The following is an 18,267-nucleotide window of genomic DNA, read 5'->3' on the forward strand; positions in this document are numbered from 1 at the left end:
AATGATGAAATACCGCTATGAATCGGAACTAATGTACTACTTGGTATTATCTTGTATTATCTATGACAAATTATCGTCTCAAAATTGCTAACACAGACATGGTCATAACACGATGGCCGTCATACTCACCTACATTTTCAATGTCACAAATATTTCATGTCATGACGATACTGCACAACGCATACGAGTACATCGTGAGCGAACGATCGTAATATGCATACGGTACGCCCACAGTAACCTTGTAGGAACTAGAGCAAAAGCACCGAGTAAGCTTAACTAATATCAACTTATCAGATACAACCTGCCATACAAAGTATAATTTTAAACTAGAGTTAGACTTGTAAGTTGCGTCAGTGTATTTTAAACATCGCTCAGTTAACGTTAATCTTCTTAAGAGTTAATGAGAATCATTTTTTAAAAGTACTTTATTGTCGTTTATATTAAAACCACTTTACGTCCTTTCTCTTTTATGTTTTTAAGCATGGCTAGTCATACGGACGAGCAAATATGATCGACCTAACTGAAGCAAATTATTCTGAAGGTAAAACACAACCGTGATTCACAACACGACTCAAAGGTAACGATGATAACTCTATGTAATCAATACTGCTTTGTTTACCATTGATATAATTAAGGTATGAGTTGTTGCACATTTAAAAGACGCGCACACAGGAATGTGTGCAATGAAATATCAGAATTATAAATTATTCTATTTTAAAACTTGAATCAATATATTTGTTAGCAATGTTATTATTCATCAAATGTATCTGATATAACGCTGTCAATCAACGCATTTACATTTTCTAGGTAATACACATGTATTGTATCAATCCTGCTTGAACATACCTTTGTATTGCCAAATGATACACCTCTAACATTGCTATAATCGTAGTATCAGTTATCTACGGAATAGACAAAATAGTGTACGCATGACATATACAAATATTATTGTTTCATATTTACTGCATTTAAATAATATCAAAGTGGAAATGATTCGTCATTATTACATCATCATTAAACAATAAAACGAAATCGTTGTTTTTGTTCGACTATGTGTGTCACACTTACACCATAAAACGGATACGGCTCGTTTTGGTTTTTTTTTTTCTATTATTTAAATAATTAATTCTAATTTTCATATTACATGCACATTGTATTTCATACAATGTAGAAAAAAGTGATATTGTATTTCATACAATGTAGAGAAAAGTGATAAGCATACATTTAAATATTGTGTTACGATTATGTATATTTAAATTTTTTGATTTGGTTACTATTGTTTTTAGTTTAAAATTACATAATATAAACATGTATTAAAATCTATGATTTTTTATATTTTACCTGTAGCTACAATGTGATTAGTACAACATAGCTGGAACATAACAATTTAAAATAATTGGTGCTAGCTTATGAATTGTTGGTTGGCGGCACATTCCACGATGGGCTAGAACAATGTCGTACTAGTAGTTAATAACTTATTATCATTAACATAATGCTTATATAAATCATTATTGTTACAGGATAAACGGCGCCTGTTTTTGTGATGAACAATGTATAAGCAAAAGCTTCTTCTTTTGGTAAGTATATTTAAAAAAAATCTATAATATTTTGTTCTAAAGTAGATATACATTTATTTTTACTATGCAATGCCATAATTTATAATTATAATTAAAACAATTCATAATCATAACTTATTACGAGGCTTATGAGTACTGTGTTGGTTAGTGAAAATTAACTAGCTGTTGACTGTCTGCCCCATGCAAACAATACATTTTCCTAGATAAATTTAAATCTGTATCAAAAAATCATCCCTCTCAACTCCTTTGTTGTGATAAAGTAACAATCACCCATCCACCCAAATTTTCGCACTTATAACACTAACATTTATTATTAGGTAGGTCATAATGATGACACCAGGAAATTAAATTATAAACATATCAATTGATCAAAAGTCAAACTCAAATTATATTCTATTCAAGTAGTTTTGAATAAACGCACTTTTAAATTGTCACTATAAAATTGTCAAGTCATCGTCAAAACTAACTTTCAGACTATCACTTATAAAATGGCCGTAAAGCCATGTTCACCGGAACACCATAATCGATAAAAATAACAATCAATTTTATTTCTAATAACTGCTCAACGAAGCGATCACTAGTTATTTTAATTGTACACGACAACTATAAGTCTTATTGAAAATACATTTTGCAGACGTTATGCAATAAAGAATATGAATTTCACTTATCTATGTTTAGTAATCCTGCAAAGTGTTTTACTATCAGATATTTATGCGGTAAGCTATCAAATGTTTTATTGGTTGCCTACTTTGGTATGTGAACCCAAGAGATGTTATAAAATTTTAAAGCCAAAGTAAATTAACAACACCTTCATGTTATAACTTAAGGTATTTAATTTACAAATTATATAATTGTGATGATATTTAATTTTGAGGTACTGATTTGTGTTTTTTTATTATTTTTCTTGAATTTTAGTAAGTAAATAGGATTATTTCTAATTTTCAGCTTTATAACAAAGATGTCATATGCACTATCGACAAGGTATAATTTTGTCCAATATTATTGTTATTTAATAAAAAAAAATTATTACTATACTTAACTTTTGACCTATTCTATAATGAATTTCAATTTCTGCTATTTTCAATTATTAATATTCAATTTTCCCGCTTTGTCACTTTATTTTACAAATTTGCTGTTTTTGACACAAAACAAAACTTTAATATTTTGCTAAACACATTGCAGAATAATTTTTCAATTTGCAAGACTCTAAACACACCCAGTCGAAGAAGAAATATTAATGTCAATATTCCGTCTCATGAACCCTACTTACCGACTGCAAAAAATGGTTTATTTTATAATTGCTCGTCGCAAGAATGTAATCCTCTAAAAGTTTACTCAATATCGCAAATAGCTTTACCTGGATCACACGTAAAGTACTGCTATCTACAAACACCTGAAAATTATAAATGCGAATCGTTAAAATACAACTACTATAAAAATATTGACAAGTTATTATTTTTATCGAATAATATACCAGATAAATTATTCTATTTGATCGATTGCTTAGCATATTCGGATGGTGGGCGAGTATGCCATAAGAAGGACGAAGTTGAATCATACACCAAATTGGTAGATATTGGGAACATTGCGAGGCCGAATGACACCAATGTTTTATCACAAGAGGAATTCATATGTGAACAAACTCAAGACAAAACGATCACGTGTGACCTCAATCGCTACGTACCTTACAACGATGGCCTGAAACCAAAAGATGTAGTTAAATTCGATGATAAAATACTTCTGAAAACAGGGAGTAGTGTAGCGACTCTGAGTTTAACGTGTTTTGATTCTTGGTGTGGATATAATGGTGTGATAACACCCTCGCGCCGCGTTGATAGATACGAACCGCCTGGCGGCAAAGTATACAGGTGCTATTATGCAAATAAACAACAAATATGCAAAGAAATATACGGTAGATCTAGGAGCATTTATAATGACCGAGACTGGCTTAGTTCATAATAAAAATCTAGATATATATATAGTCTTTTAAAATATTTAATTTCACATTTTTTATCCGGATTGGTCTTAATAAAAATTACATGTTTAACCAGTTTTGTAAGAATCACATTTTTGTAAGAATGTATATAAGTGATGTTCCCTTACTTATTATATAATGAAACAAAATATTACATAATGATTGTCTCCTTTTGATTTAAAGAGTTAAATAACAACACCATGTATCTGTAGATACGCTGACGTATGTTGTACGCCATCAGAAGTTTTATTCATAAATATGAATATATTATGTGACTTGGATTGCTTACAAATATGTGACCGCATATCTTATACATAGATGTAGCGATTATGCATATAAATGTTACGTAACAAGTACGTAATCTTATTTACGCCCTTTTAATTTTAATATGTAATTGGACTGCATGGAATTGTTGAGAATAATTTGTATACGTAATATATTTCTGCACAATTTGATATATTTATACTAGAAATATTTACAATATAATGTACATGGAAAAATAGAAAAACCGAACACAAAACTGAAGAAAAACTTACGAAACGTAACTCTCTCTCTTTCTATCTTCACTCACTTATATCTCCCTCTCAACTTCAGTTCCCCTCACCCAATCACACTTTTTGTAACGCTCTCGTCACGCGTTCACCAGTTTACTCCATAGGTCAAGCGTGCATAAAGAAGTTTTAATTCAAAAAACCCCAAAGCTAATAGAACTGGAAGATCAAAGAATGGCAGTTTTCATCACAATGTACTTATTTCTTCACCGCGAAGCGGGAGTATTTTAAAGGTGAATTTAATATTTTAAATTTCAAAGCCATCTTCTCGAATTTTATTTGCGATCATCTGATAGCATTTATATATTTATTATCTATGGGCAGGAATTTCCAAACTTATAATAAACAAATTAACGTAAATAGCTACAACCTATGTAATCTAAGCATGTTTTTTTTATAAATATACGAAGAGAAACTAAAAGAACATTTTTCTTAACAAAAAATATTTTAATAGTTGTTAAAAGTTAATGATGTAAGTATTTTTACTAATTTAATTTTTATCGTTTTACAATTATTCATTAAATAACATCACTATGCATAGCTTGACAAATATTTTTTATAAAATAATTATTATTATGTAACGAGAAATCGTTATTTATTACGAATTTTGAATCAAAGGCGGTTCCAGATACAATTCACTTTCATGCAATCGCCCTGCCAGTGAAAGTGGACGAAGTTCTATAGCACACATGCATGCATATAATACGAACATGGAAGACGGCTATAACACTTGATGATGTAAGTCACATCACATAATTTTTTTAACAAACTAACTGACCCAGTGAAATTCGTTCTACCAAATTTTCTGTTCGATTTTTTTTCTATATGTACATACATATATGTATAAACCCTATTCTGACAATGACGAACACGAAAGAAAAAATTATTGGTGTAGTCATTTGATAGTTATCTGCGTATCTACGTACATTTCGACAATTCGTTTTTGTATATTATATTTGCATTTCTTGTTAATATTTATTATATACTAGCTGTGCCCGCGACTTCGTCCGCGTGGAATTTAACAAAAATGTTATTATTCATTTCGCAGAGTTATAAAATAAATAAATTTTAGAAATCAGAGATTAGCGGGAACAAACAGACAGACAGACAGACAAAAATTATAAAACATGTTATTTTGGTATATTATGTACCGTGTATACATCCATATGCATTTAGTAAAAAGTGGTTATTTTAATATTATAAACAGACACTCCAATTTTATTTATTTGTATAAATTAACTGTCAATATCTAACCTTCTAAACGGCGTATTAAAAGGAAAGATGAACCAGCATTTAAGTTAAACCTCCAGCAATACAGCTGTACTGTGTGAAAATTCTTAAAATAATATTTTTAACAAAAAAAAAATCTTATGCTAACGTGACATTACATATAAGATTCTTATTTTCATCAAAGCATCTGTTTTTATTTATCTATTTGAGATTTTCACAGATGCCATTGTTCTGCATAAGTCCGTAAAGTTCGTGCAAACGAATTATAATATAAAAATAATAAATTAAAATATCTCGATTTTAGTAGACGCTAGAACTCTTATTTTATTATATCAGTAATGACTTCTGTTATTGTTCTAAATATAACGGTACCGTTAATATTGTACAGCTTCACGGAACCTTTAATTAAGGCGATAGTTTCGCGCTAGTCCATTTTTTTGCAGTCTTTTAAAGTAACATTTAGCATTTAACTACACGTGAAACTGTTACTTGAACCGTATCCGTTAAGTGTGAAACTTATTGCAGTATGTTTCGTAATAGTAGTTTCTTAAAATAAACATATATAGGTACATACATATAAATTAGTGAATGTCAAGCAATGCAGTTCAAGGTATAAAAGAAAAATCATGATTTCGGTTGCATGATAAAAACACATTCGCGGATTTTTTTATAACTAAATGATTCATATTTGCTACCCAATACTGTTATTATTGCATAGATTTACATTAACACATTTGAATTTCCTGTTGTTAATGATACATTTCATTCAGATATTACTACAATATCTTTATAGTGTTCTAAAACTAACCGTAGCCTTACCTAGGCTCGAATAGATAATGAAAACAATGAAATTGATGAGAAAAAAAACCTGTCACACTATACATTGAATGTTAAACACCAAAGTAATATATGAATATATTAATAACAATCGATCGATGTAAAACCATCGTTTCTGGACCTACATCGTAAAGTAGTTTGTTTTAAACAATAGCATGGCAGGAACCTTGCAACGAATGCTCTCAGTAACGCTCGGAAGTGGCAACTGTGTTTGGCACACAATGCGCATTCTTGCTGAGATTGTTAACATAACGAGACTGAAATAATGGTACCTGAGGATATTGCTACGAGATAACAGCACAACAGTAAGACTACTACTGATGATCATATGCATATAACCACCAACACCTACACAAATATTTCTTGTAAACGTTTTAACTTATTTTACAGGTTCAATTATAATCTTATTATGACAAACATTGATGGATTTAAGCTAAATCGACCTTTTGGTTTGCTGCCATTTGGAAGAAATTTTGAGTTTCATAGGATTTTTCACAATGATTTAATTTGCCATAATGTATAAAATAAATTTTAAAGGTAAATTCAAATGCTAACTCTGGTTTTAAAGCTGTGACCAAGAAAGAGAAATGAAGGGATGAAAAAGAATTAATAGTAACTTAAAGCTCCCTAGTCCATCAATCCGTTTGCCTATATCTTGCAGCATGTAAAACAATTAAAGTTCTCAGAATTTGAATAATTATAATAAGAAATTTAAAAAATACACCAATTGAAATATTCAACGGCCTTTCATACAAGAATCGTCAGTCTTTTAAAAAAAAAAATTTTTAATGTTATAGTAAATACCACAAAATTTGCAAAAAACCAAATTATTAACTATTTAAAGCTGAGTGACCCTTGGGAACTTTACGAGTTGAATGCAACTCGGTATGAGATAATAAAACAAGTAACCGAGGGCCAGTTGCGAGTAAGACAAAGCGAATGTGGAGCAAGTTATCGAAACACTAACCCGTATATTGCGTAATATTTAACCGTTTCACATAGGGTTATCACCGTCGGAAATGGTATTATAGAACAACATTTAATTTGCGACAAACTATAGCAACAAAACAATCTTAACTTCAAAATATTCTAAGTAACAAAGCTCGTAATTGTAATTTAAATTAAAATACGACATGATTTAATACCCAACTTTGAAATGAAATTATCACGAAATATAAAATTTTCTTGTGCTGTGGAAATTATCATATACTTAATTAATATTAATCACAACAAAAATTATAGCATTATTAGTACAATTTCCGTAAGAAACATAATAATATTCTAATCACAAATTAGCATTTTTACATATTCCATTGTACTTATACATATAAGTATAATAGGTACAAACCTACTGTTAAAACAATGTAGATCTTCTAATTAAAAATAAAATAATTATGTATGTACCTAACAAAAATTATGGCGTTGTAAATTTCAGAACTACGATTTAGATTTTTATCCATATACTCAATAATATATCATATACATAACTAAATATATTAAATAAATAATATTTTAGCAGTGACAACCCTAAGCACAACCCAGCCGTAAGCTGCAAGTTGCCTGTGCCAGCCACTCTCACGCTGCCCATTAGGATACACCTACTAATTTTACAAGAAACTTGAATCAATGGTATTTATTAGTATGGCCTCATTTCAAAATTATATATTTATGTAATGCGCTACTTGCTTACACTACAACTAAATTTTATTGAGCTTATAACGGAAATTGCTAAACGTAATAAAATACTTGTCGACCGAGCAATGTCTCTATTATGCTCTTAATTTTAGTATGAACATTCATTGGTTTCTCACGTGAATAAAAACAAAAAGGAAGTAGCGATTCGACGGTCAATTAAAATAGTTATTAGATTCGTAGACTATTTAAATAATGATTATTATTTTGTTACAACATTTTAGAGGGTGAACTAGAAAAATTCACAAGTAAAATACTTTTGAGGATCTGTTAGGTTTATATTGGTATTTTTTAGAATTAAAATATTTTTTTGTATGAAAAGATTTCTTACTAATCTCCTTAGTTCATCACATTAATATCCATTACTAATTAAACCCAACAAATCAACTTCAATGTTTCTAATAATTATGTATAACAAAGATTTATTATAGCTTAAAATTGTATCAGACGGGACTCCTATTGAGACTCATTATAAGGCTTTAATGCTAATTACACAGATATTAAACGCACGTAAATGTAATACTGTTAAATTGTAATACAGGCTGTATGACATATTTAAAATCTCAAAAGTAACTCAAGGTTAAAAAGCTAGTTGAAATTTATCATACATCCCACTGATATTTTGATTGGTGTTTGCTTACTCTTTAGTCGTGTTAATTTATCTATAGTAATGTTGTAAGATAAGATAGTGAATTTTTTGAACTTTTATGGAGGAGAATATCAGAGACGCCTTGAGCACATGCCATGTAATACATTTTAGTGCAACATTGATAAAATATTTAATGTACAAAAATCTAATCGCCATTTATTTTGCAAATTAAATAAGGGTAAATAATATAATTGTGTTTTCTCGTAAACGTAAAAAAAAACTTCAATTTACATCGCAGGTAACACAACGTAGGTAGTCGAAAAAATTTAATACTAATTTAATATAATTATAATTAAGGTTCTGTTTTCATCTCGTAAGATCACCGGTGGGGGCTGAACCGGGAAGTTTGCCGTAAAGGGGAGGCCTACGTCGAGCAGTGGACTGGGATATATTGAATCGAAGCGAAGTATAGATTTATTTTTTTGATCGTGAATATTATTTACTAAGCATCTATTATGCTGTTTTCATGAAACATTTTTTTCCGATACAAAGAACGTTTGAAACAATTTTTTGCACTTGTTCGTAATATCTTACTTAAAATGAAGATAGATTGCCAATACAAACGTGATTCAATTGCAACGCTCTATTTATAAGTATGTTGACATCTGAATTACGAGAACATCCTCATTGACTTGCATTTTAAAAAGTAACTTTCATACTTTATTGATTTTCTTATATAATATTAACTAAACCCGATATATATACTATTTCTTTACTTTACTCAATTAAATATTTAGCTTTATCTTTTGTTTAAGTATATAAGTAACTTACTGGTCGGATCATATTTCGTGAACGACTGCCTAAATATCTTATACTAATAAACGAGCAATTCTTATACATATATATATAACGATTTTCATGAAATTGAGTATACAGGGGACTTCAGGGGAGATAAATAAATCTAGCTAGGATTCATTTTTAAAATATGTCATTTTATCCCAGTTTTTAGACAATGAAAAAATATCGTTAGAATACGAAGGTAAATTTCGCACTTTTCAATAAAGTTGTAATGGCTCAGGTGGGGGCCGGTCGCGATCGACGAAAAGACCACGAATCAAATCCTCAATCGATCTTTTTCTTTTTTTTTCTAATTGCACTCGTTATTTTTTATTTAATAATGTATGTAAAATCGAAAAATATTATTTATATTTTATCATTATTATTTTTTAATTATATTTTTTTTTTTGATTTTTTTATATTTATTTATATTTTTTATCGTTGTGAAAAAAATATTATTCATATTTTATAAATATGTAATTCGTATATGATTTCCAAAAAACACGATTTACTAAAAATACCGAGCTAAGCTCGGTCACCCAGGTACTTATTATTTATACAACAACGATCTAAATTGACATCAAGGTTGTGTAAATATTTATAGCCTTGCTACTTTTTAACATAACACCAACTGCAGTTTAATATAGGTATACCTACATTATATTAGAATTAAAAACTCTATAACGAAAAATTACGTTATAAGCAGCTATGTACATAGTAAAGAAATATAGATCTCTAAGTCTAATATTATTATACTAACATCCGTATATAAAAATAAAAATCTATCCTTACCTTTTTTCTTTAGCAAATATGTCACGCCTGTAATGCACAAAATAAAATATTTCTTTTTTTTTTTTCTTAATTTAAGGATTTTTAGTCCACAAGGACTACGCCAATAAAATGTGTTTATATAGATGCAAGTCATTAATTGTAAGCCTTGAACTCGCCCGTATGCAAGTATCATTAATTGTAAGCCTTGAAATCACCCGTTTGTAGCCCCATAATCCTTTATAACTGTTTGTTTGATTAAGTACACGGTATTGTTAAACGCCTAACCGTGTCTTACAATAAGATATCAAAGCGAGGCGTTTGCCAAAATTACCCACGTTTAATACTAGACACACAATAACAATATAGATGCACCCACGAAAACAACAATATCTAATTGATTGTGTTCGTTGTATGTAGGTACATACCTTAATAATTTGTAATACGGTATGGGCATGTGTTTTAAAATATCACATTTCAGTGTTAGTGTTTTATGAATCGGAAAGATAAAATGCATGCATGAAGCATACGCTTTCAAGGTCGATCAAAACAGATTATATTAGTTAATCAATTATTTATTCAAGAATTAGTATTTGTGACATATATATGTATTTTTTTCTAATTTACATCAATCCAATTGGTTTTATCTAAATCGTGTAGAAAATAATAAAATTTTCATATAAACATAATTAAAACAATCTCCAATAAATACTACTTACCTACTAAACAATCTCTCTTTTTATCAATAGGTAGCCAATACCTTTTGTTAGGTGAATAAAATCTCTATCTATGTAATTATCTCTATCTATGTAACTTACATTATATGATAATGATAATTCATTCGAATCTAGAACTTAAATGTTTATATAGTGTTTGCATAATTCTTGACAGAAAGTTATGAAATATTTTTTACATCAACGAAAACAATGTTATCAGTAGACTGTTACAAAGGTCACCTCGCTGTCAGCAATATAATACACACTTAAACCTTGTTTGAAATCTGCCCGACTAGGTAATTCAAGGTTTTACACATAATTTAAAATATCATTTTTTGTAACCAATGTTATTTTTAGTAACACAAAAAACCTATCAGTCAAATAAATCAGTAATTTTCAAAATACAATATTTACCACGAAATGTTTAACTTACGTGTAAATGAGATCAAAATTATTACTCATCATAGCGCCTTATGTGTAGTTAATTGCTATCAAATAATACAAGGCGTAACTTTGACTTTCGCTTGAAAAAATAGGAATTTATAGACAATTCGTATAAAATAGCACGTAGAAGATATTTCTTATATATTTTTTTTAAACTTCAATCTTCTCATAAAACAAAAAGACTACTTTTATACGTCTTGTTTTCTTTATTTCCTTAGCGTTGCTCGCATGTATTATTACTTTTCTTCCTTAATATCAAGCAACTTTTTTCTTAAGATTTGTTAGATACCCAACACTTTAAGGTCTATAAAATTCCTGTCATGTGAAAGTCACGCTGTATTATTTATATAATTTAATACTTAACCATTTACTACAAAATGGGCAAGCTATAATTCTGACATTAGTATTGCATCATGCGTTGGATATTTTATTAACTAACGTATTCGGCGCTTTATCGCAATCTCTAATGGTTATTTCTAAATACGCGAAATATATTTTTAAAATTGGAACACTAACATTAAAAATGTTAAGAAAACTTTAATTCTTATCGTCTTAAAACCATAATAAATTCGAATTGATGTCAATTTTTTACTTTGTTGTGTACATTCATTATAGATCGCAATACTTTTATTCACAGAATTTTCAGTTGCGTAATTTACATTCATAGGTACATAAACATTTTAATGTTTATTGCGTAATTTAATTTATGTACCAATAAACATAATTACATTATTTCAAAATGTATGGAATGTAGATTTACCATATTATTTAGTATATATGAATTAAAATTTATTTATTATTTATTATAATTAAAATTAATTATTGCAAAATTATTAAATTTCACCGCACTTTTATCTGTACCGATCTAAGCAGGTCACGAATGTTTACGTAAAATGACAGAGTTTGAGTCACCACGAGCGATGACGTATCTTTATGCGTGGGAGAAAGCTAGTTAGTGGGCAGCGGGCACTAACCATCCTTCGTAAGTTGATCTTACATGGTACCTACATTTCCGCAACTAACATCATTGGATATAAGATTTCACATTCTTTAAATGTCTAATTGCATATTTAACAGATTAAATGAAAACTCGGAAAGAACTTTATGGATACAGGAAATACTTGTAATATAACGATAAAATATTCCAAGAAGACCGGCCCTCCTGTTTACGTTATACGTTTATCCAAATAAATCGTCAAGATATATACACATCACGATATAAGTCGTATACCAAATGTTTTTTCATTATACCACTAACATATTTGGAAGAGTTTACACCCTAATGGATTACTGTACTGACACAAAGTTTCATTTCAAAGTCCATTTCTTACCTCGTGCCCTCTCCTTGTAAGAACTAGCCTACGCCTAAAGTCCACCCGATGGTAAATTAATGCCGTAGCCACCTGCACCACCAGGAGCATTTCAAGAGTATTTTCGAACCAACTCCCGACCCACCTAGGAGCTCTGGTTACCTTACTCATTACAAAAATTACTTGAGAGCAGTTTTATCTGACTGTGATCTTCTGTAACTTTGAGGTACATTCTCAGTCAGGCTACTCCGTAATTCCAAGTATGATATTTCCTACTCTACCTAAATACTGATCTTATAGTGTTGTTAATTTTAGTTTAAAAACATAAAAAGGTCAAAAATATGTATATAAGAAAAATATGTGTATTTCTTTCAAAAAATTCTCTTTATACATAATTATATGTATATCACTAAACTTTAAAACGCCTATCTCTTCCATATTTATACAACAAACAAAAGTCAACGATGATCTATTTGTAAACAAAACTTTAAAATCATATACGTGTTAACTTACATGCATCATACGCCAAGGAATGTAAGTACAATATTTAGTTCAGGTTTAGTGAGAATTTGAACCAGGCGATTGTATGCATAATAAATGAAAAAGGTAAACTAAGTATATATTATGCACATACAATTCAAAATTCTTCTTAAAAATTCCTTGATTCTGAGGAGTCTTAAACGTGACATAATATGACAGTGATAACGTGAACAATAAAACAAACTTAAATAATTATATGATGTCCGTTAGGTTCCGATGTCGTTGTCCATTAGAAAGTACATTTTGGCACATGCTGATAGGTATGTTGTGCAAAAAATTGTGTAACAATACAGGTGTTTTCTTATTCCACTTCCTCGGACACGTCGAATTTATCACAAACAATGCAAACACAGACAAAGTCACATATTTTCTCATGTGACCGTTCGCGTGATTTGTGTCTTAAATATAATTTATTTGAAACCGTGGAATGGTATCCAAAACTGGAATTTCTTGGTAACCGTTCAAAACTCCATATCTAGTATTTTAATTAAAATTCAATTGATCGTTTAAAAGCTGCACGTGTCGTAAGTTATTAGCAATTGAGAGCAATATTATAGTATAAAATTTGCGAAAAAATCGCAATGAAACCGTACAGATGTTGAATGTTGACCCAAATATCTTATATTAAAATTTTTTTCGTTACAATTGGATACCTTAGACATTGGGTGTGGTAGGTGTAGATAGAATTCTACTTTCTCCCATAATATATCTTCCTGTATAGGTATTCTGTTCACACTTTTGTTATGTAGATTGATTGTAGATTAGTTTAATGGATTGTTGTGTAGCCATGTACATCTATTATTACCCAAGGATCAACTAGACATTAATTATAACTGCAATTAGCGTTAATCGGCCGTGATAATGTAACAAAAATCTTCCTGAAAGACAAAAAAAAAGTCGTTTTTTGTATCAATACCACTAACTCTAAGTTAATCATTCTGTGTGCTTATATTATATTACTATCTCATGACGTGGATCGTTCAAAACTGTGCTGCAAGGAGTATTTTTCGACAAAATAAAAAATAACTTTATTCAAATAGGCTTCAAAAGCACTTTCGAATCGTCATTTTACAAATGAAAATTTTAGTTATATTATTTTATACATATATATTAAGTACCTAAAGCTACCAGCGACTTGAAATGCAAATTCTGTAGAGAAGAATCGGCACGAAACTCCGCGGTTACTCATTTGAAAACAATATATAAACTGTGTTTTAGTACAAAATTAGTAATATTTTGTACGAAATACAGCGTCTCTAAGTCCATACATCAATATCAACTATGTAATCCTGCACCGAATAATACGCATTATCTATTAATTTCGTTTGTAAAAAAACAAGCTTACTTACTGTGCTTTAGACCACACGACTCAAGTAAAACTTATTTAGCTTCATCTAATTTATATCACCCTCTCAACTTCCGTTTGCCGCGCCCTATCACACTTTTCGTACCCCTCTCGTCACGCATTCACCAGCTTACTCCACAAGTCAAGCGCGCGTAAAAAAGTTTTACTTCAAAACTTTAAATTGATGTTGAGATAATTACAAAATTGTGTGTGGGATTTTATTATACATGCGAATACCATAACCCAGAAAGGAGACGTTTACTTTGCGCAGTCGGAAACTTGTAGTCACAATTTTGTTATTCCTTCTCGTATTTACACTGTGATCATTACTATTTATATCAACAACAACCAATATTCTTGTGAATATACATAATTTTGCTATAAATATATTGCGACGCGATTATTAATATGTAGATTGTAGGTGTACCTTATGAAAAAATCCCGTAGTCGTATAAGTTGAGCGAGTCCTACGCTCACGTTCCAGATCCTCGTCATCGTTCAAACTATCCGTCTCAATGTGCCCTAGATACCTAAAACTGTTAACCCGCTGCAGCTCTACATCGCTCAATGTAATTGGAGGAACACAGACCGGCACGTACACGCTAAATTTAACCTTGAAAACGTGTATTTTGCTTTTCTCCAGCGCATATGATGCACAAATATTTAACAACCTGCGAATGGCACCAGCCGTCGGTCCCAGCAGCACCATATCGTCCGCGTAACTAATATTATTGACACATACGTTGTCGATATAACAACCGGTATGAGTGCTGCTGAGCTCACCGATAAGTTCATTTATGTACAGGTTGAATAACAAAGGAGAAGTCAGTCCACCCTGCCTAACGCCGCACTCCATACCGTATGACTCGGACAGAGCTCCATCCTACCTCACCTGGTTCCGCTGGTAGCGATACTATTCCTGAAACAACGATACTATTTCTACTGGCACACCCGCATTGCCCAGCTTGCCCCAAAGCTTATCATATAGGACAGTGTCAAAGGCTTTTGACAAGTCCAGAAAACACGCGTATATGAGCGTTTTCCTATCAGTATAGTACTGTACAGTCTGCTTAAGACACAATATAGCACTTTCAGTAAAAAGCCCACTTCGAAAATCAAACTGAGCTTCATGCAGCTTTATGTGTTTTATGAGAATGTAATGATGTAATGAGCAGGCCATCCAGCACCTTGGCCATAATGTTCGCAAGTGAGATGGGACGGTAGTTATTTACATCCGAGACATCCCCAGTTCTGTTCTTAATAATAGGAACTAAATAGTTAAAATATATTACACGTGCAGTAGCAATGTCGGTCAGCTGTCGTTCTTTTCTAACTGTGAATGCTGCGGAGCTGAGTCTACCATTCAAGGATGACAAATGGAAATTTCACTGAAGTTTTGAGTCGAAGTATCCCTAAGAAAATTGTAGTATCGTTGACAATAAGCCTCTCGTTATTTATTTCTAAATTATAATTTGTATGCTTAAAATGGGACGACGTAAACACAACGGACTTAGTTTCTTGATTTTAAGCCAACAGCGGATCGGCTTTTCAAGTTAATGGGTTAAGGTTGACCAATAGTTTACAGATAAATAAGTCCTATAGGAAAAAATATATAAACTTTCTCTAAGTAAAAAAGAATTTATTGCGGTTCCGACACGCATTTGGCCGGGTATTCTAATCTAAAAAATTGGAATTAGAATATATGTTAACCTATAAAATTTAGTATTTCGCATGTAGTAGGACTCTGAGGTCTATATTTTTTTTTACACCTACGTTATAAGAAATTCAAGTCGACGGAACAAAAAAAATACATTATGTAATATAATGGCCATTGCTGTAATTAATTTGTAATGCAAACATGTTAATAATGTCATGAGGTAAAATTTCTCATGCACTTAATTTCATTTAGGTTACACATATTTCTTAAAGGTTGGCTACTTTAAGTCGAGACGCACACAATTACGTCATACTGCTTTCATCGCGTGAGAACCACTGCTTTTAAATAGCACATCACTTTCGTTATTTCCGGAGAAATACTCGAGAATGTATGGCATATATGTATAGTAATTGTGAGGAATTCGTTTGTTTTTCTATTTAAAAACGTCAATCTCACGATTAAAATAATACGAAAGAAAAAGCTTATAACAAGCGATTAATAAAAATTAAAAATAAAAGTAGATTTAATTTTTATAATATTTGACTGACAAATCTAAAGTTTGTAAATTTGTAATAATCTGTTTTAATAATCTAGTGTATGTAACATAAATTAGTAATGAATAAACGACACGCATATATGTATATAATACCTACCTAAAGTTTAAAGGCAAATGTTGGAGTATATTTTATAGCAACCAGTCGCCATTGCAGGTTCAATCCTCGCCCATGACCGACGTTTGTATAGGCCATAAAAATAATTGGCATAGTCTGGATTTTTATGTTGTATGACTTGGACCTGCAAAAACACAGGATTTTATGCGACTATGGACCGTTTAAATGTAATCGTATTATTTAAGATTATAATAAACTTTATTCTGTACTATATAATCTATATTATACTTTATAATTCGCACATTTCAGAAACTATGATACTAGTTATTTTATCAAGTATGATAACGATATACCGATCCAACTTAAAAAAAAAAACTTTATATAGCATAGTCAGTTTATTGAGTAAAAGTATAGGTACACTGTATGCCATACATAAGCACTATGGAAAAATCTTATCAACGTCATAAAACTTGGACAAATGCAGAGCACATTCTCGTAAATCTAATAACCTCCCATAACTGTAGCAATACTTTTCAAGTTTATCCGGATACACTTTTATTACTTTTTAAGTAAATTTTACTCACTAGGTTCATCTAAAATACTTTCATTTAAAAATAATACTGATCCAGATACAGAATAAATCGATACTTACGAGTTCGTTGTCTTTAAATGTAATTGGTAAAGTATTACTTCCAAGGTTGTTATTGTACGTGCAATGCGGATTTGCGCATTTTGCAAGCCCACACAAAATCGTAGGTGGCGCCTATGAACGCGAAGGATATGTATCAATAGATCTAAAAGTATATAAACACAATAAACTGTATACAAGCTACGTTTATTACAATTAATAAGTTGAGTAATTACTCGCCTACTGCTGATCTCATATCTCGGCGATCATGCCAAAGAATTCATGACCATAACAATTTTAATTGAGTATTATAATATCTCAATATTCAAAATCGTCAACTACAAACTACAACAACACCTACACGGCAGGAAACCGATACAATAATTAAAACTTGAGTTCTTGTACTAACATACATAAAATATAATTATGTACCTAGATGTTTTGTTCTATTTAATTTCGCTGTTCTTATAAGAATTAGGTATATGTATAATTACTTTTTGTATGGGGTGCCTTACGTATGACTTAGTTTTAGGTACCTACATCAAAACTCTATGTAAATATGAAAGTCAGCGGTCTTCATGTCTATATATAGGCATCTTTATACCTTTTATATGATTCATGGGTTTTATCATGACAAATTGTGAACACTAAATAAATACCTACTTGTGTCAATAAAGTTTTTTTTTCGTTAGTTTATAACGAATAAAATTCTTTCTTCATTTATGTTTTAAGTTGAAACAGCTATTCGGTTTCCACATAATCAGTTTTTTTACAAAGTATCGCTACATATTAACATTTTTCTTTAATAATAAAAAAGTTTCATTTAATATAAGGCACGAAAAACTATTAAAAACTAATTAAATTAAAAAGATACTTTTAAATAAATGTTACTAAAATAGTTATTGTTAATTATAAACCGACGTGGACAATTTATCTATGTTGGCGATAATGGTGCTTTTC

General features: G+C 30.4%; 2 protein-coding genes across 2 annotated transcripts in view; both read left to right on the forward strand.

Annotated features, from left to right (window-relative positions):
• LOC123654334 overlaps positions 1 to 18,267 on the forward strand; it is a 45,076-nt gene that overhangs the window by 10,711 nt on the left and 16,098 nt on the right. Inside the window, exon 2 of the mRNA XM_045590247.1 lies at positions 1,521 to 1,577. Coding sequence (XP_045446203.1) covers positions 1,551 to 1,577 — 27 coding nt within the window. The 5' untranslated portion in view covers positions 1,521 to 1,550. The remainder of the gene's footprint in view (positions 1 to 1,520; positions 1,578 to 18,267) is intronic.
• LOC123654335 lies at positions 2,231 to 3,905 on the forward strand. The gene is made up of 3 exons (XM_045590248.1): positions 2,231 to 2,293; positions 2,523 to 2,558; positions 2,760 to 3,905. The coding sequence occupies exons 1-3, from the start codon at positions 2,231 to 2,233 to the stop codon at positions 3,534 to 3,536; spliced, it is 876 nt and encodes a 291-aa protein (XP_045446204.1). The 3' UTR covers positions 3,537 to 3,905.

This window comes from Melitaea cinxia, chromosome 6, assembly GCF_905220565.1.
Source record: "Melitaea cinxia chromosome 6, ilMelCinx1.1, whole genome shotgun sequence".
Classification (NCBI taxonomy): Eukaryota; Metazoa; Arthropoda; class Insecta; order Lepidoptera; family Nymphalidae; genus Melitaea; species Melitaea cinxia.